We start from the raw sequence: 19,298 nt of genomic DNA, 5'->3' as shown, positions 1-19,298 counted from the left end.
AATGCCAGACGCCAGGCGGAGCAGCCACTAGATTGCCAATTTTAAAGTCTTAGGTATGACCTGGCCGGGGTTCGAACCCACGACCTCCTGATCACGGGGCGGACGCCTTACCACTAGGCCAACCGTGCCGGTGTCCGTCTTTAGAGTTAACGGCTTCAACCGTTCAATGCAAAACATGTCTTTTTCTTCAACAGCTGTCGTTGAAGTTTAAGAAGTCAGAAGTAAAACCTGGGAAAAAGGCCAGTCTGCAAGTCAAAGGCAGTTCTGGAAGCACCGTGTTCCTACTGGGGGTAGACAAGGCTGTCAAGATGCTGGGCAAAAGAAATGACATCACAAAAGATGACGTGAGTATTCTGCCAAGCCAATCATGTTGAGTTAATTTACAGTTGGTAGCAGAAAGATAGTTAATATTCTGAGACAATCGCATGACACTACATACAAGTACACAGTCTTTTAAAAGAGACCCATAAGCATGTATCAAAATCAACCATTTGTTTTTATGTGAGTTTGCTTTCATGTAAGTTTTAGACACTTGGGTTCCAGATGCCAATTCATTTCCTTTGTCCTTTGAGGCCAAGCAAATGAAGCTTCTAGTGACCAATAAAACTAATAGCATTTTGCTACTTTACGTGATGCCTCTAAGACATGTGTTTACTGCGGATCTCATTGCACTAGATGTCCTTGATATGAATATATTCTGGGTGCAGACACAATCAACAACATTTTGAACAACTTACAGCAAATGAATGTATGTGTTGAACTTGTAATATGTGTCTCATATTACCTTTAGCTGCTGACTAAGCTGGCATCATTGGGCGGCAGTGGCGTGTACTGGCGTGATGGACAAATCATGTTCTACTCATCTTCTGCCAGGGATACATATGATGTATTTTACGTACGTGTTTGTTTTTATCTAAAGTTAAATATAATCTGTCTGTTTATTGACCGGCCTTGTGTTTTCTGGCAAATGCTGGCAAAGGGTACATAATGTTTGTTTTTATCTAAAGATAAATATATAATCTGTCTGTTTATTGACCAGTCTTGTGTTTTTCTGGCAAATGTTGGCAGAGGGTACATAATGTTCGTTTTTATCTAAAGTTAAACATATAATCTGTCCGTTTATTGACCAGCCTTGTGTTTTTCTGGCAAATGTTGGCAGAGGGTACATAACTATTTTGTTATTCCGCAGTCCTTTATGTTGTTTGTTTGTCATAGGCTTTGATGAATTACAACTATTGTCTGATAGTTTTAGTGTGTCTGTGTGTGTGTGTGTCTGTGTGCATGTGTGTGTCTGGGACTTTCTTGTGTCTTGGCACTTCATGTTTTGTTTGATTCTATTGCATTAGAGCTTTGTATTTGTAAGCGTGCTTATTGCAGCTGCACAAGACGTGTGTAAAATTGTGATCATGAATAAGTTTAACTCAGTCCAAAAGGCACGCTGTATCATTACAGCTGAAGTAAAACCCATCTCTCGATTTGTACAGAGTGCAAGGGTTGGTTTCATCACTGATGGAGTTGTTCCAGGGACGTACTATCTGAATGACATCCCATACCGTAAGGATTTTTCTTCTTGTATTAGTGATGCGTTACAATGGGGTTCTACTCTAAGATTACACAACTCACGCAAAAGCAACAGGAGTTATTGGGGAGTCTTTACTCGGAGACGTCCGACTCGCCTTCTCCCATCTCGCCCCTCCACATCTCGCCCCTCCCACCCCCAAATATCCCACGGTTTTCCATAAGTGGTATTTCGCCCCCACTCATCAGAATCCGTCTCTGTAACAGGCAAACACAATTACTCACTGCTGGGACGTTTCAATAAGAACTCAGAACTTTATTACATATTAAGGATAAAGGTTTTAGGCTTAGCCTAATCTTCCAACCTGTCCTTCTAACATAATGTGATCTAAAACAAAAGCAAACAAAAAACAAAACATAGCAGCAATGCATCGTCACACGGTGCCATAAACAGGCTGTTTAATTTCAAGAATAAGAGAGAGAGAGAGAGAGAGAGAGAGAGAGAGAGAGAGAGAGAGAGAGAGAGAGAGAGAGAGAGAGAGAGGGGAGAGAGAGCAAGAATAAGAGAGAGAGAGAGAAAGAGAGAGAGAGAGAAAGAGAGTTCTTAGTAGGAAAGAAAATGATCGGAAGTAATTGATTAATTTGTTCTGTTCACCTGGATATGTTTATTAGCAAAAGTCGTGTTGTAGAACCTCTGTAGACACATTTCCAATCTGTTTTGTCTCTATTTGTTTTACAAGTCCTAAATTGGAAGGCGTTTTATAACTCAGGTAGAAATGTGATTTTTATTTTACTTGTCCTGATCGACAATGATCATAATTTCAACATGACTACATCGAATGGTATTCGAGGGCGAGTTGCCACTGCGCGCCGCGGTGAGTTGAAACCCCTGACAGGTTTAGAGCAAGCAGAGCGTAAAGTCAGCAACTACAAAGCGGGGGCGAGATGGGAAGGAAGATTGTTTATATGTATTTATAGACGTCTTTTGACAAGGTATAGAGGTAACGGTAGATATGTCACATTGGTTACTTGCGTAGCTTTCTATTCGTGGTGAAGCAGGGGAATGTCATACAGTCTAAAACAGGAACGATATATGTTCATGAGAATGGACGAAGTACTCGTTTAGATGAAGAACTGATCATGATGGGCAAACCCAGATGATTACAGGTCAGCTAGCTTTGGTTGTCAATTTGGTTTTCATCTCCAACCACTTTCTGAGCAGGTTACAGAAATCTCTTCACCACAACGACGACCAGAAAACCTACAACGCCAAGGTCGACTACAACGACAAGACCGACTACTACAACGACAAGACCGACTACAACAACCACAAGAATGACTACAACGCGTACGACAACCACCCGGCCTCCAACCACTCGCAGACCCACCACTACACGACGACCCACCACAACGACTGCACCACCAGCCACCACTGAAATACCTGAACCGGATCCCCGTGAGTTAAATTTGAAAAATCAACTTTTGATATCAGGATGTAAACGGTAGGAAACAATTTTGTTAATACTTGGTGTACAAAGGTATCAGGATCTTCTAATCCAATAATGTAACCGTTTCTTTTTTCACAAGTTGTACAGGACTGGACGTTACTATTAGAAAATCTATGAAATGAAAGACTAAAATAGTTTTCTGAAAGATTTCCTGAAATTCCAGTACAATCAATATTGAAAATGTTTTTCAAAAGAATAAACGTATAAAGTCGAACCCCAAGCCTTGATTTTGTTTGGTTTTGTTTTATTTCGAAAAGTCAGCTTATTTACTCGATATAATCATTACAATGTTTCAAAGTCCAAATGAAGGTGAAGATACAGCCTAGCATTTAAAAAAGCAGGTGTGAAAGAGTTTGTTTCTGATCTGTGTCCTTTTTTTGATTTGCAGCGTGGCCATTTGAACCTGTAGATCAGCTGATGCAGATACTTCCTGAGACGTGGCTTTGGGACAGTGTGGTTTTGAAGTAAGCAGACATTTTACCAGGATGTTTGTTTGTTTGTTTATTTGTTGCTTAACGTCCAGCCGACTACGCAGAGCCATATCAGGACGAGGAAGGGGGGGGATGAAGGGGGCCACTTGTCAAGCGATTCCTGTTTACAAATGCACTAACCCATTACTTGTGTCCCAGCAGGCTTTAGTAAAACTAAATTAATACCTACTGGAAGATTACCAGTTTCCAGTATGTTAAAATAGGCTTAACCTATCTACTGATGAATTAATTTCATTCTACCCTATTAGATTCGTGTATGTGAATTCTATAGAACTTAGTAATTTACTTTACAGAAAATGCTTGCGATTATTTGGTGTTACTTTTTCATATTTTAATCCTGCATCCACCAAGTTATATTATTTAAAGCCTATAATATTGGTTAAACGTTCACACTGATTTTTACTGTACTATTTCGGCAGAGTGCTATCATTCAGGAAGCAATTGAAGCTGTTCGATTTGTGTAGACCGCATTCGATAGGAAATCATTCTTCAATTTGTCAATTTGTTGCTGGATGTATCCCTCTATGGTGATTTATATGAAAGTACATTTCTTGTATAAAACAAACCCCACTTTTTTTAATTTATCAAATGGGTTGTAAATAGCATTTTAAGTAAGTTATATAGACATATGGGTGTGTAAAAAACAATAACAGTTTAAAGCCAGTGTTTCCAATTGTAATAGGGGCAAATCACAAAACGTCAAACTGGATGTGCCAGAGGTCCCAAGTACCTATGTCATCAGTGCCTTCTCCGTTCATCCTGAAGACGGGCTGTCCGTGGCGCCAGAGTCTGTGGAGGTCATTGTTTTTGAATGTATTAATGTATCTCTGTATGTTTTAGTTGTTAAAGATGCTGCTCTGGCCAAAGCACTGTTGAACAAAAAATGGTTGCAGAAAAGGATATTAACACTCAACAGCTTTAAACAACTACCCCACAGATGACTACACATAGCTTTAGTGTTACCAGTTCTTATCCACTGCCGAAATGTAATTAATATTTCCCGTAATAACGTTCTTATGCAAATGGATTGGACTAAAATAACAATTTCCTCATGTAATCAAAAACAATGTCTTGACGTAAACTACCCAAGATAGAAATAAATCTCTCTTTCGCAAATAGACTAGTAGTAAGCTTCCATGTAGGTTTTTGAGATATTTAGTTCACGTGCAGAACCTGATGTGAGCCTTATCCAGGCCAACGCTGTCTTGCCCGGAAAATAATGAACCTGATTTCGTAAAAATATTGCAGTTTTCGACTCGAGTTAAGAACAATGAAAATTGGTACAATTTCAAATGGATAGATGCCTTAGGCACGACTGAAAGCCGTGGGGGCTCTGTGCACCTGTAGTCCTGTACGTGACAAGCACAGTAACTTTATAGTCTTATTTACTTATGTTATTACATTATTGAATTATTATTGAATTATGGTTTTACTTTTGATAGTATGTTCATTTTTGATTGACTTTTTGGATTGAGTTTTTTTATTATGAATCTATTCTTTTTTCAATGTACAGTTTAATCATGTATGTCTTATATTGTTTACTGTCACTGTGTTCTTTCTTTATTTCTCAGTTTAATCATCTATATATGTCACAGTAGTGTTGCAATGGTGTCTGGTTTGTGGTTTATATATATCGTGTGTGTGTGTGTGTCTTGGTGTGTGTGTGGCTGGGTGTGTGTAAAACTAAAACAATGCTTCTTTTTCTTTGATGCACTTTGATCAAAACAAAGCAACGAAGCTGTTCAGACAACTCCGCATCTTTGTGATACATTTTTGACTTTTGACAGTTGTTGGCAATCAAGAGGCTGTTCTTTTCTCTGGAAGTACCTCCTAGAGTCGTACGTGGTGAAGATGTGTGCATGACTGCAGTCACTCTCTACACCGACAAGGACCCAGTGGAGGTAAGACACGTTAGAGACTAGCAACAATGAAAATGTTACTGAGTGCACGAAGCATAGCAATCATCTTTGGAGGGTTGACGCCAAATGTAACCGAGCGCGCCACCCTGCCACAAGAAGAGCTTATAAAGTTTAAGAACCAAATACATTTGTCGTGCTCTCTGCGCTTTAACATTTTACAAAGAACCATAGATGTGGCGTTAACAGGTCTTGACTGTCAGAAGAATGTAATTAAACTTCAGTGGGAAAACACATAACACACAAGGTATAACAATTAGACCACAACTTGGAAAATGGTCTCCACGGTGAGCAATTATCTTTCTCAGTGTTCAGGATGAAAGTTGCTTGTTCATTTCAGTGCTTGTTATTCTTTCAGGTGCCAGGAGAATGGTTCCGAATAACTCTCACCTACTCTATTAAAGATGTCATATGCATTTATAGCGCTTACTTCCCTTTGTTTAGAAGACATACTTCTGTAATACAATAGGCAATATGCAGCTAGTGTTTTCTTTGTCAGACCGTCGGTTTGTTTATGATAATTGCCAAAGTGGGTACCTAATACTATTATGACAGTGAATGGGTTGTTAATGATATGAATGCTTATGTTAAGTAAGTTAATCAACCTATTTATAAATAAATAACTAAATAAATTAAAGACTGTATTGATTAACTTCCTTGACATGAGCATGAAGTTAAACTTAAATGAATTGAACAATCAATATCAACAATGAGAAAAACTGGCTTCATTTACAGGCTTCTCTCACATTGGATAAGAACAGCACAGCATTTGACAACGTGATGATCAGACGCAAGGCCGGTGGAAAGTTTAAGCTGACTCGCAAATCTGTCCAAGTCGTCGCTAACCTTGGAACGGTGAGTTTTTGGCGAAAAATGACATTATATTACTGACTGATTTAGTGCAGGTCATCTTCACAAAATCGAGCCCCATTTATAGTGCAGGAGAAGACTATTCTCCCTGTCCTTGGAATAGCATTTGATGTTATCACTTTAAAGTGGGTGTGTGCGTGCCTGAGTTAGTTTTTGACCAGTAGTATTTACCGTTGTCGGTCGGAAAACTCAGGTGGTGTAACGTAACATTTATGAAATCTGTTTTCAGTTGAAGAAAGCCTGATATTATTTTCAATGCATTTCATCTGATTATTGTTCTTCTTTCTTTTCAGCTGCAAACAAACGACAGAAAAACATCCGTGTTCTGTGTAAACCCAAAGATCATTGGTGACATATTCGTCCAGGCTTCCCTGAAGAAGGGGAAAAAGGTTGAAGACCGTCAAATGCAGGAGATGAAGTCTCTGGTAAATGATTTACAGCTTATTTTGTATCGTTTGCTGACTGGTCTAATTGTCAGTCTGTTTTGCATGACAGCATGTGCTCTCCTCTACCGTTGAGGGCCAAACGGCTTTTTTGTGTGCAGTGGGGTATCCTTACTCCAGTCATGAAGTGTATGCGTTTACAATAGTTATTTAGAATTAGCAAATCATCTTCACATTCAATTTGTTATGCAAGTATAGACACCTGCTCAATAAGCTTTAAAGTTTAACAGAATAAGCTACAGTACCACCCAGTACAGTACAATCTTATACAACAGAATACAAATCAGTGTATGGAGTACAATCCCACTTTGTTATCTACATGCCTAGAAAGTTTGTGCTTGTGGCATACATGTACTTTGACACAAATAAGAACATGACAGTTTAAATTGAAATCGACAGTTTTGTAGCCTGATGTTTTTAAGATGTGTTGAACAAGGTAGTGTTCCAACTTGTTCTGGGGCAGAAATGTATACATCAAAATAATCTCAAAATCTGTTGATGGTTTTCTGTCCCCAAAACGTGGAGCTAAACACAAAGTAATGTTTTCTTGTCTGACCTGTTGCAGCCTCTTGGTGTGAAGAGGACTCATGGCTACCCTATTCTCATGGAAATTGAAAACGGGAACACGTTCACCTCAACAGTAAACCTTGACGTGCCCACTGGATTTGAAGAGGATTCTCTCATGGTCGCTTTCCAGGTTTCTGGTACGTGTGGCTCCTTTCCAGAAGACTTGATATCTTCATTAGACATACAAAATAAATACATATAATGTGTTTTGGTCGATACACTTCAAGAACATGTACCGGTACTCTTTAATTGTGGAAGAAAAGATATTGACAAAGTAGCACCATCCCTCGTGATGCCATTACTTTGTCAATAACTTTTCTTCCACAATCATTAAGAACATAGAATGGAGGAGCAGAAATGTTTGATAAGTGCATCATTTATAATAGCGTGAGCATGACATAAACAACCAGCAAAGGGGTACACCATGAATACACTGGTTTTTTTTATGTTGTCTAATTATTGACAAAATATATAATTTACATGGTCTTGCAGGAAACTTGCTGGGCATTACCGCAGAGAATTTGAGGAACATCGTGAGACTACCGTCTGCTACTGGTGACCAGAACGTTGTCAACTTTGCCCCTGCTGTCTACGTCTACAAGTTCCTTAAAAATACGAATGGACTGAACAATCGCATGGACAGAAGGACCAAGATGTTCCTGTTGACCGGTTTGTAACCATAACAAGATTTGAAATTAGCTCAAAGTTTCTTTGAAACAATATGGTTGTACATAAAAGTAATACCGTAAACGACCTTGTATGCGCCCACTCCCCTATGCGCCAATTGTGCCCAAAAGTTGGAGGTGGGCGTTTACTAGGTACTGCACCCTGTGCGTGATAAGTTTCTCGTTAGAAATAGAAATATGTGTTTGCTTGTTGTACAATTGGCAATGGGGCTTGTTACTGTAGAAGAAAAAAAATCCACTCTATGTGTCTCTTTCAGTTTGACACACACGAGTTAGTGAACGAAACCTAGAAGCAAATCATGAAAGAAATCCAAGTGCTTTATGGTTTGGTAACAAATGCTGTGACATAACTCAAGTGAAAACTGAAAAAGTTCTGCTTCGTAGAACTGTCATTAGTCAACGCCGAACAACATCACAAACAAGCACACACGGCAGTCAGTTCATTTGCACTGATTCAAGCCATCAAATTCTTTTCAACTTCAAAAGAGCTTTGAGAATCTCAATTCTCTTTTATAACTCAGCTGCACTGCGATAAGAGTATTAATAAACGGTATGCCTTTATAACAGCATCTTGTCATTATACGCTCGGGTAAATTACCTGTATACCGCATGCAGAAGTTTACAAACACTAAAAACAAATGTTCCAAAAATAATTGTCGTGACATTGTGAAGTGGGTGGTGGGCGTTTACTGGGTAGTATGCCCAAAGCACAGCTATCGACCCAAAGTAGGGGGTGGGCGTTTACTCGATACTTTGCGTATACAAGGTAGTTTAGGGTACATGAGTGAAGACATTAAACAAGACATTAAACATGACACTTTACTTTGCATCTGACATTTTTTGTTAGTTTTGAAAGAGCAGTTCTTTCGTTATTAGTTGTTGTTTTGTTCTTTGTAAAGGGATTAAAGGGTCAGCCAAATACTGACTGAATAGTCTTTCCTATAGTCGACTATTACTGTTGTGCTCATTCATATTCAACAATTGCTTGCTGTCACTGTCAGCAAATTTTGCTTCAAAGGTCGATTAACCTATTGAATGTTTCAATTTGTCAGTTTAAGCAGTCTGTATAATGTGTGTGTGTGTGTGTGTGTGCGTGTGTGCGTGTGTGTGTGTGTTTGTGTCTGTCTGTCTGTCTGTCTGTCTGTCTGTTTCTAGCCCTCCAATCTCAACTGAAGTCCAGACGCTTTGACGGTTCATTCAGTGCCTTTGGTAACAAGGACAAAGCAGGCAGTGTTAGGTGCGTACCTGTAATTTAGTTTTGAACTTTTAGCTAGGTTATGGATTAATTAACGTTTTATATCCTGAAGTTACCTTTTGGGATGAAAGTAAGCGCTTGTGTCTCCTGAACAAGTACAGCCGGTTCACAATGAATGAATAAATAAATCAAATTAAAAGGAAAAGTTATCTTAAAACTACGAAACAATAAATACATCTGTTTTAAGCACAGAGGTATACACAGCTCGGTGGTTTAAGCAAATTGCCAAATTTTCTGCCATCAGGTCGAGAACTTGCTTTAAACCTGTTTCTCTTTATAGAGGGGAAAAATGTGCGCAATGCGTTCATCTTTGAGCATAATTGCAAAAGCATTAGATATGTTGAGTTAATGAATTGTGAAGTCCCTGTCTTCATGTCTTTCATTCAGCATTTATTGGTCACACCTGCTTTAATTTTGTGCTTGATAAAATCGTCTCTCTATCACTTTTTCTCTCGCTATCTCATTATGTTTCTCACTCTCTCTCTCGCTATCTCATTCTGTTTCTCACTCTCTCTCGCTATCTCATTCTGTTTCTCACTCTCTCTCGCTATCTCATTCTGTTTCTCACTCTCTCTCGCTATCTCATTCTGTTTCTCACTCTCTCTCGCTATCTCATTCTGTTTCTCACTCTCTCTCGCTATCTCATTCTGTTTCTCACTCTCTCTCTCTCGCTCCTTTTCTCTCTTCCTTTGTAATTTTCCGTTGAACCCTACTTCCAGGGTAACGGCAGCATTCGTGAAGAGTTTGGTTCAGGCAGCAGCACTAGGCGACAATGTCGTCACCGTCGACAACAACCTGGTCAGCAGGGCAGTGTACTGGCTAGAACGCCAGCAGAATGTTGACGGAAGCTTCAAAGAACCAGGAAGAGACGCTCACCACAAACTGAAGGTATATTACCGTCACGCTCATAAGACAAATCCCTATCTCAGTGTTAGGCATTTGTGTGGTGAAACTACAGGGGAAGCTACTGGAAGGGTATCTATCATGTGTTAGAGAGTACAAACTCTCAGACCATCGCAAACCATTGCCACGGTAACGTAAGCAAAACTGCCGATCTCGTTTCTTGAGTTAGGCACTTTTTCTTTATGATACAGGAAGATTTGTTTTGAGAATGTGAAAGTATGCAAAAGCTCTTTGTGCAGATTTGCCGATTGAAAATGTTGCTGTCAGCTCTTTATCTCACGTTTATCCCGTGGTAACAGCTCGAGATAGGCAGTTTGCAACTTATAACTAAAATGAGATAGGCAGATTGTTCAGAAACCAAAGAAATTTTTTTGCGTTTTTCTCAAAATAGCAAAACATGGCATAGGCAATTATCTTATGAGCGTGACGTTACTCTCTTCCTCTGTGTTCGGTCTAATTCGATCTCTGTTAGAAAGCATAATGCAGAACATTTGTATATTCCCGATTTTCTAGGCATGTCGGTCCCGCAAAGCTACTGAATAGGTTGAAGAGACGTTAACAACGGTATAGTTTGTCTATGGGTTTTGTGTTCTCTCAAATTAAATCTATGTCAGGAAACAGAATACAGACTATTTGATTGCCCAGATTTTCTGGCAGTTTGGGTCCGCATAGCCTAATAGATTTAAGGGATTTTAAAACTATGCCCATTATCCTCTTTCTTTCTTCATAAAACAGATCTCTCTTAAGACACATAATACATACTATATCTAATTATTTCCCAGATTACCGAAGCATTTTGGTCCTACATAGCCCTATAGGTTAAAGAGACGTTGCAACCCAACAACTTAGGCATTTGTCTTATTGGTGTAGTTCAAAGGCATGCGCGTATGTACGCTGAGTCACTAATTGTTAATCAAAAATCAACTAAACACGTATTCCCCGAGAGAACAAATTCGCTGCTGTAAAGGGTGTTGTGTATAACTCTGTTCTGGACATCAAACAATTCATATTTTCAGTAAAATTGAACATTCAGGTAATGCTATTAAAATCCCCATTTGCTAACGTAACTTTCTATTTTTTTCAATTTCTATTTCAGAGCGGGTCAATCGAGCTGACTTCCTTTGTCGCAATAGCTCTGCAGGAAGTGAAAATGTCTTTCTATGATCGCATGTCCTCCTTCTACCAAGGCAGGGTAAGTATAAAACCACCCCCCCCCCCCTACCCCCAGGAATTCAGCAAAAAGCTTGCTTCAAACCGTTTTTGTTCTTTTCTTAAAAATTAATAACGGCACAAAGCAAGCATATATATATACATAGAATCATAACTACAGTCGCTGTGTGTATTGTAGCAACTTTGATCACCTGAAATATCGGAGTTAAAATGTGTTTGCTTGTTGTCTGGTAGTTTAACAATAATAAAATCATGTTTTTGAATGACCATAGCGAACGACATGTAGGTTAAAAATGTCAACCAACATGACTTGAATGTGGATGTATATAGAAAATAAACGGCACTGGACACAACATCAATCTAATAATGTTCAGGTGTGCAACATCGTTGGAACGTTACTTTGAAAAGAATTTAGTTCAAATTAGTTTTACGTCATGCGATTTTGAGTGTCCCCGTTGTCTGTGTTGTGTTGTCTGTGTTGTCTGTTCCACTGTAGAGACACCCCATCATGTCAAATCAATCTGTTAGCTGAATAAATGGGGAATAAATTGCCTTTCTGGTCATATAGCCGGTTTTATCATACAAGGCCTCGTCACAAAAACCTGCGCACAAATTGCCCATTTATTTGTATGACTGGAAGTATTGTTTAATGTATTTTGTATGCACGTGTACTCTTCTTAGAGTCACTAATATATTTGTTCTACTTCAGCTGAACAGCACACTACGGCAAGCAGTGAAATACGTGGAAAAGAACCTGGAAGGCTGTGGAAACGATCCTTATGCTGCTAGCATCGTGGCCTATGCTCTCGGGTTGACCGGAAGTTCTAAAGCCGGTGATGCTCTTAGGACAGTGGAGAGCTTGGCAACAACTCAAGGTAGGGTGGAGGGGGATCAGGTTGTTAATTTGTAACGTCCCTTCGTCCTATTTAGGTATGCTGGACCTAGAGTGGAGGGAGATTAGTTTTTGATTTTTAACAACCCTTCGTCTTATTTGGCTATGCTGGGCCGAGGGTGGAGTGAGAACCTTTGAAGATACTTGACAACTAAAAGTACTGCTGCAGACCAGCAAAGAATTCTCTTTTTCATTTTTCGATTCCTTTAAAATATAATTGCTGGAAAATTCGGATCACTTCCTCCTCTGAAGGAACTACACAACCAATAGTACTGTTTCAGACAAGTAAGAGGTTATCATTTTCTGTATTATTTCATTGCTGGGATTCGGATCGATTCCTCCAAGTGGAAAGCTAACAGCATCAAGAATCAAGCTGTCAAGGTGTGTTAGCGAAGGTTAAAGCAGCCACTTGCACTCCTGGCAGAAGTATTTTGTTGTTGTTCTTGTATAACAGCTCATCTCAAGGGCTAAAGGTCTTACTTTTGTTTTTCTTGATTTCGCTTTACTAAATGCTTGTGTTGGTGTAAAAGAAATCTGCACTCGTTTTTTTTTTCTTTGGGGGAATCAGCTTTTTTTTTTGCAATGAGATATTAGGGCTTACAAACGGAGATGCTTTATTTAACGATCTTATAATATCAATAACAGCTCATTATATATTATATTAAGTATGCATTATATATCTATGTTATACAAAATATAAAACAGTCAATCCGTTTATCAAATAAATCCCCCCCTGCACTCGTTTGTTATTGCTTTTGTTTGGAATTCCCAAATGCGGTTAAGAATGCCTTAAATCAATAAAATCAATTGATGTTACTATAAACGTAACCTTTTGAGAAATATATGCGTGTACCTGTGATTCCTTCATACGTCAACATTGTGCATTTCAAATGTTATTCCTGAAAAAATATAACGAGAAGAAAATCAACTTTTGTTTTCCAATAAAACATTTCCTTGTGAAAGAGTTTAGCTTGTACCAAAAACAAAATCACATTTGGAAGCTGTACACGTTTTATTCTGTTTCATGAAATTAATGAGGAGTTCTCGTTCATACCCTTGTGTGGTCAAATCCAATGATTCTTTCGTATCGAAACAGTGTGTACGTCTACAATTCTGTTTCAGGACAAATGAAGTTCTTGTCTATACCCCGTGTGGTCAAACAAACGAACTATGAATGGTACCGGGACACCAACCCTCTGAGTATCGAAGCAACATCGTACGCAGTGCTCGCTATGCTCTTGAAGGGATCGGTGACTGACGCCCTCCCCGTCTTCAGATGGCTCAACGAACAGAGGCAGCCCTATGGAGGATTCATCACCCTACACGTGGGCATTTATTTATTCATTTATTTGTTTATCTCTTTATTGTTTATTGATGAATTTAGTAAATAGTTAATTAATGATACAGTTATTCATTTATCTTTTTATTTGTTATTGATCTTTTTATGATTTATCTATTTATTTGGTTGCTACTGTTGTAGCCAGTTTAATCATTTAAAGCAGAACATTGATGAGAAGCATGTTTCATTCTACAATTTGTGTCCTTGTCTTTAAAGCCTAAAAAGAAGCTTTTCTAAATGTCAAATGAATCTAGAGCCGATGTAGACAGTTCCATGTAATAACTTGTCACATCACAAATAACCTCTTACGCTGTTTCTTACGCGTATGTCACAAGGGGCCTGATGAATAAGAGGTTTGTTCTTCTTATGAAAAAAGGCGGCTCTGAGAATGTGGTTTCAAAGGTTTTTTACTTTGAAACTTTGCCTGCTCTAGCATGTTAACAATCATGATATGATGAAAATAATACTGTTACGATATCATCATGAACGCTCGTTTACCGAGAGAAAAAAAACAGTGTCTGAGGAAGAAAATACGACACATCATTAGAATCATTACTAAATGTGTAATTGCCGTCACCATTGGCTTTTCTTTCCTTTTTCTTACAGGACACGCTTGTAGGCTTCGAAGCTTTGTCGAAGTTTACATCTGTGAACTTTGCTGGCGCCTCACCCGTCGAGATTGAAGTCTCGTGGAGTTGTGGTTCTACTGGAACTGTCAGAACGACAACAATGACCATTAAAAAGAGCTCTGTGACAGATCTTCAAGAAGTGATACTGCCCATTGAGGTAACTTCAAAGAAAAAGAGCCGAACAGGAGAAGTGTAGTTTGATTCAATAGTTTCAGAACTAACAAACAAGGGGATGGAAGCGCTGGGAATGTAAACAACAACAGTAAAAATAACTGTCGTTGTCTAGATTTAGAGTGTTTATGTCATTTTGCATCTTGCCATTAGCTGACTCTCTCATTGAGTTCTGAATCTAAGTAAATTCTGGTTGTGAAATAATTTCACAACTCATGGTTTGATTTTGAATTTTGTTCACATTCATCATTGAAATTATATGTCAGTCTTGAACATTGACTTTAATCTTCCTAATTGTTAAACTCAAGCGAGGCAACATACCCCATTAACAATTGTTTGTTGTTGAAAAAGATAGTACAATTATGATGTCAGTTGTTTCATGCAATATCTCGGGAGACTAATTTACTTGGACTTTCAGAATGCAAAATGTCAGTATTCTTCAGAAAGATGGACAATTTTAAAGACAGCAACACAAACTAATTTGAATACTTGCTTACCTACTTACTCATGATTTGTTTATGTTTCCCACAGGATGGCGAATACCCCCACTCAGTCACCGTCAAAGCGAAATCTTCAAGCAAAACCCGAGTGTTTGTGTTTGGACAGGTATGTACATACCACACTGTTTTTAAAGTGATGTTCACCAGTACTGGTCACATATTTTGAAAAAAAACAGGCTGTGATCGCAGGCATCTACACAAAGAAATATAGCAGACTGGACTTTTTGTTGCCTTCGTTTTGCGCAGTGCAATTGAGATAGATTGTTTCTTGCATCAAAGGGTGTTTACTTTCGGGAAAACAATATCATTAGATGTTTTGAAACAACAATTTGAAGTTTCCAAAGCAAATGGGTGTTAGGCGAACAGAACATTTTCTTCTTCTCTTCTTCTTGTCATATACTGTCAGACCGGACAGCGAGACAAATGATGCTGTCTTCTCCAGGTCCTCCTTTCCTCCATACAGCTGGCAGCGGAGGGGAACTGATGTGAACAGCAAATGAATGCACACACGATTTGGCAGATGCTAACCTTTGTGTTTCACGGGCAGGTGTTCTTGTACTACAACCTGGCCAGGGACACAGTAAAACAGTCGTTTAGCGCAGTATCCACTGTCACCAAGAACACGGCCAAGGCCTTCGTGGTGACCACCTGTGTGCGACGCACAACGACCACTGTGTCATCGTCCCCCGTCATCTCCAAGATCGCCTTCCCCAGCGGCTATGACATCGACAGGCAAGGTTCAGACTTTGGAGCCGCTGGCCACGTTGAATTCCTTGAGAGAAAAGCAATTCTCTACTACGCCTCGGTACGTCTGTCTTGTACAATGTTCCTGTGAAATGAATTACAATGTCTTCGTGTTACTGAAAGTAGGGTGGAGACATTTCAGAAGTTTTGATGGTATATAACTATGCAAGTACTTCCACAAAGTTTATATAAACAACCAAAAAAGAGAAAATCAATTCCTTACTGCGCCTCGGTACTGCTGTCTTGTAAGTGTACCTGTGAAATGAAGAGAATGTCTTCTCTGGCTTCCAATGCTTGTTACTAAAAGGAGGTTGGGAAAAACGTCAGAAGTGTTGATCAGTGGTATACACCTATGTAGGTACTTTCTCAAAGTGTATAATTATGAACAACCAGGCTTTTGTCCGCACTTTGCGAACACTCGCAAAATATGCATATATAGGTACAGTGAAGTCCGGATGTAGTGATAGCCCTCGGGATCAAAATTTGTTATCACTACATCCGGACTATCATTACACCAGGACGTCCGGTTATAGTGATATTTTTGTAGGTTTTATCACTACATCCGGACGTCCGGTTATAGTGATATTTTTGTTGGTTTTATCACTACATCCGGACGTCCGGTTATAGTGATACTTTTGTAGGTTTTATCACTACATCCGGACGTCCGGTTATAGTGATATTTTTGTAGGTTTTATTACTACGTCCGGCCAATCGCTTGTAGTTGTAGTGATATCTTCAAAGGTTTTATTGCTACATGCGGCGGCACATTTGGTAAACTAGCCTCAAGGCAGTAACAAGGTGATTTTGGAACCACTATTGATTTTGTTTTGTGACGTTTCTTCTGTCGTCTTTGTCAGGCTTGCAAATGTCCTGTGTTAACCTACCCCCGTCCTGGCAGTTCAACAGCCGGTGTGTGTGCGTGCGTGTGTGCGTGTGTGCGTGCGTGCGTACGTGCGTGTGTGTGTTTTAGAGAGAGAGAGAGAGAGAGAAAGAAAAGGGCCACTTAGAAATAAGGGTTAAATGAAAAATTGTCAGATTTTTTAGGAATGAAATGTAGTCTTTAATCAGTAACAAATGAAACCAATCCAACAGTGCACTGTCTACTTTCGGTTCCCCAGGGCATCTCTCGCGCTTCCTCTTCGCACTCGTCTCACCACTATAAAACTTCTGCTTTAATTGTTCACCATTTTTCACAATAGCGCATACTGTTGACTGTGCAACCTTGAACTTCTTTGCAATTTCCGTCTGTGTACCTTGTTTTCTTTTAATGTCTCTCAAGAGATCAATTTTCCGCTTCAGGGTAAGCACAGTGCGTGGCTGGCATTTGCTCGCCATTTTGGTAAAGGGAGATTACTCTCGAACATTATCACTACAGCCGGACTTTAGCTTCCCCGGGACTTGAAAATAGTATCACTACAAGCGGACTATCACTATATCCGGACTGAAAAATATCACTACAACCGGACTAAGTTAACAAAGAACATGAACAACTGGGACCGGGACCCAGAAATTCTATTACTACAGCCAGACTATCACTATATGGGTCGATCACTACAGCCGGACTTCACTGTAGTATCATTGATAACTATGCTATTTATTAAACCGTTTCTTATTTTGAAACTTCTTTTATCCTATTGATTGATTGGTCACATGGGAAAAGTACAGGGTAAAACAACACTAAAAACTCCAGATACTGAACGCACACGATTTGTCAGATGCTAAACTTTGTATTCCTCGTGCAGGTGTTCTAGTACTACAGAGTGAAATCCAAGCTGTCATAATCATTGTAGTCATTAAGGATGGGCAATTTGCCAGCTGAACACGGACAAGTTATTAAGAAATGAAGTATTTATATTAACATGAGATGTTTATAATTTGTTTCATTGCTGACAGCTGGGCACTGAAGATGAGTGCTCTGTCCTAAGGTTGAGAATGACCAAAGGCTCTGTGGCCAACAACAAACCGGTCCCAGTCAGAGTTTTTGACCTGTACAGGCCAGGTAAGGGTGTCATTTTATTTCTGATCTACTGGAACTGGTTACCTTAATAGATCTACTGTTATGCTAAAACATGCCTAACAACCCTTTGACTGCCACAATACGTATCAGGTTGGCACTTTGCTATAAAGGAAAAAAAACTCTTACAAGGGAAACAACCGCTGTACATATACCCTTTGCATTTACAGCACAATGGTTGGCTTCCCTGCCCACCAATTTCTCAGTTTTGGTATAACTGTCATATTTTGCATGTTATATATTTAGTTTTATTGGACTTTTCAACTAAATTCTTTCAGTAGTCAAGAAGTAATAAAAAAAACGTTCACGCTAGTAACTTTACCTTTGATATAAAAAACAAAACAAAAAAACATTGTTGCAAATTATATGGTATTAAGCAAAGCACTTGTCTATCTTCAACAACTTATGACCTTCTGTGCCATATGCTTTCATTGAGTAAATCAATTTCTCGTATAAAAAAACCCAGCTAAGGAACACAAGGGGCTTACACCGTATCAGGCCATACATTTGTCTAAAATGCTGTTGAACCATTTGCATATCGATGTATCGATGTTGTAAACGTGATGATTGTTATTATTCATGAATAACACATGCCTTTAAGAGTACCTTCTAGCTGCTTCATGACATATCTAGCTGGATGACAACACAATAATGTTCCTTTACCATCGGCTCACGTTCATGTATCCATGTAATTTAGAAAAGTCACTCTCGGGTCTAGTAGGGCTGGATGAGTAAAATCTGATTGTATACCATTACCTCGAAAATAAAAATGTGTCTTGTCATCTCTTGTCTTGTCTTGTCATCTCTCGTCTCGTCTCGTCTCGTCTCGTCTCGTCTCGTCTCGTCTCGTCTCTTCTCTTCTCTTACCATTACCTCGGAAATAAATAGTTAGCTTTTCTCCTCTCCTCTCGTTTCTTCTATTGTGCTGTGCTTTGCAGTGCTCTTCTCTTCTCTTTTCTCTTGTCTTGTCTTTTCTCTTGTCTTGTCTTGTCTTGTCTTGTCTTGTCTTGTCTCTTGTCTTGTCTTGTCTTGTCTCTTCTCTTCTCTTCTCTTCCCTTCTCTTCTCATATCCTATCACATCCTACCCTACCCTATCCTATCCTATCCTATCGTACCTATCTTATCTTATCTGATCTTATTTTATCTTATAACATCTTATCTTATCGTATCTTATATGTTGCAGATGACGAGTACACCACCATGTACAGCATCAAACAGTTCGGAGTGTGCGAAGTCGAGCCCAACTACATGGGCTGTCAGTAATCCCAGAATGTGACGGAAAGAAGATGAATAACTTGGCGATTTGAACAAGATCGACGTACACAAAATATGGGTCCGACATTTCGTGAACCGCTGCCAAAAGTTGTTTTTGTGTCATAAAGCCAAGTATAAATAAAGAGCATTAACTATATGAATCATTATGTTGCTTCGAGTAAACGGCAAGTTTGCTTATTGTGTGATTGATCATAATAACACTCGGCTTTCAACTCATCCACTTGTCTCGTCAGACTAACACACACAAATCCAAACGCATGAAATAATATCATACTTCTGCGGACAGTCATGTTTCTACCACACATTATTTGCGCGTAATAACTTACGAATGTCTCACAAAATGCTACTTTGGGTGAGCTATATATTTTCTGTAAAGGAAAGACGCTGCTTATAAAACGATAACGTTT

General features: G+C 39.1%; 2 protein-coding genes across 2 annotated transcripts in view; both read left to right on the top strand.

Annotated features, from left to right (window-relative positions):
* LOC138969690 (CD109 antigen-like) overlaps positions 1-1,404 on the top strand; it is a 33,448-nt gene extending 32,044 nt beyond the window's left edge. Inside the window, exons 16-18 of the mRNA XM_070342548.1 lie at positions 195-344; positions 791-895; positions 1,378-1,404. Of these exons, the coding sequence (XP_070198649.1) occupies positions 195-344; positions 791-895; positions 1,378-1,404 (282 nt within the window). The remainder of the gene's footprint in view (positions 1-194; positions 345-790; positions 896-1,377) is intronic.
* Positions 1,405-1,478: 74 nt separating this feature from the next.
* On the top strand, positions 1,479-19,027 carry LOC138968600 (CD109 antigen-like). Its single transcript, XM_070341194.1, has 19 exons — positions 1,479-1,554; positions 2,741-2,974; positions 3,415-3,490; positions 4,200-4,314; positions 5,305-5,418; positions 6,169-6,288; positions 6,597-6,728; positions 7,312-7,450; positions 7,806-7,982; positions 9,155-9,236; positions 9,974-10,142; positions 11,254-11,349; positions 12,037-12,202; positions 13,342-13,544; positions 14,165-14,344; positions 14,890-14,964; positions 15,406-15,663; positions 17,496-17,601; positions 18,800-19,027. Exons 2-19 carry the CDS (start codon positions 2,854-2,856, stop codon positions 18,877-18,879), a joined length of 2,409 nt encoding a protein of 802 aa, XP_070197295.1. The 5' UTR covers positions 1,479-1,554; positions 2,741-2,853; the 3' UTR covers positions 18,880-19,027.
* The last annotated feature ends 271 nt before the right edge of the window (positions 19,028-19,298 follow it).

This window comes from Littorina saxatilis, linkage group LG6 (assembly GCF_037325665.1).
Source record: "Littorina saxatilis isolate snail1 linkage group LG6, US_GU_Lsax_2.0, whole genome shotgun sequence".
NCBI classification, from domain to species: Eukaryota; Metazoa; Mollusca; class Gastropoda; order Littorinimorpha; family Littorinidae; genus Littorina; species Littorina saxatilis.
This window is presented reverse-complemented; position numbering and strand designations above follow the sequence as displayed.

Excerpts from the sequence above, each read along its gene's own strand:
- LOC138968600 (XM_070341194.1), top strand. The coding sequence starts at position 2,854 with ATGACTACAACGCGTACGACAACCACCCGGCCTCCAACCACTCGCAGA. Across the intron at positions 9,237-9,973 it reads GACAAAGCAGGCAGTGTTAG|GGTAACGGCAGCATTCGTGA; the intron begins GTGCGTACCTGT and ends CCCTACTTCCAG. Across the intron at positions 12,203-13,341 it reads GAGCTTGGCAACAACTCAAG|GACAAATGAAGTTCTTGTCT; the intron begins GTAGGGTGGAGG and ends ATTCTGTTTCAG.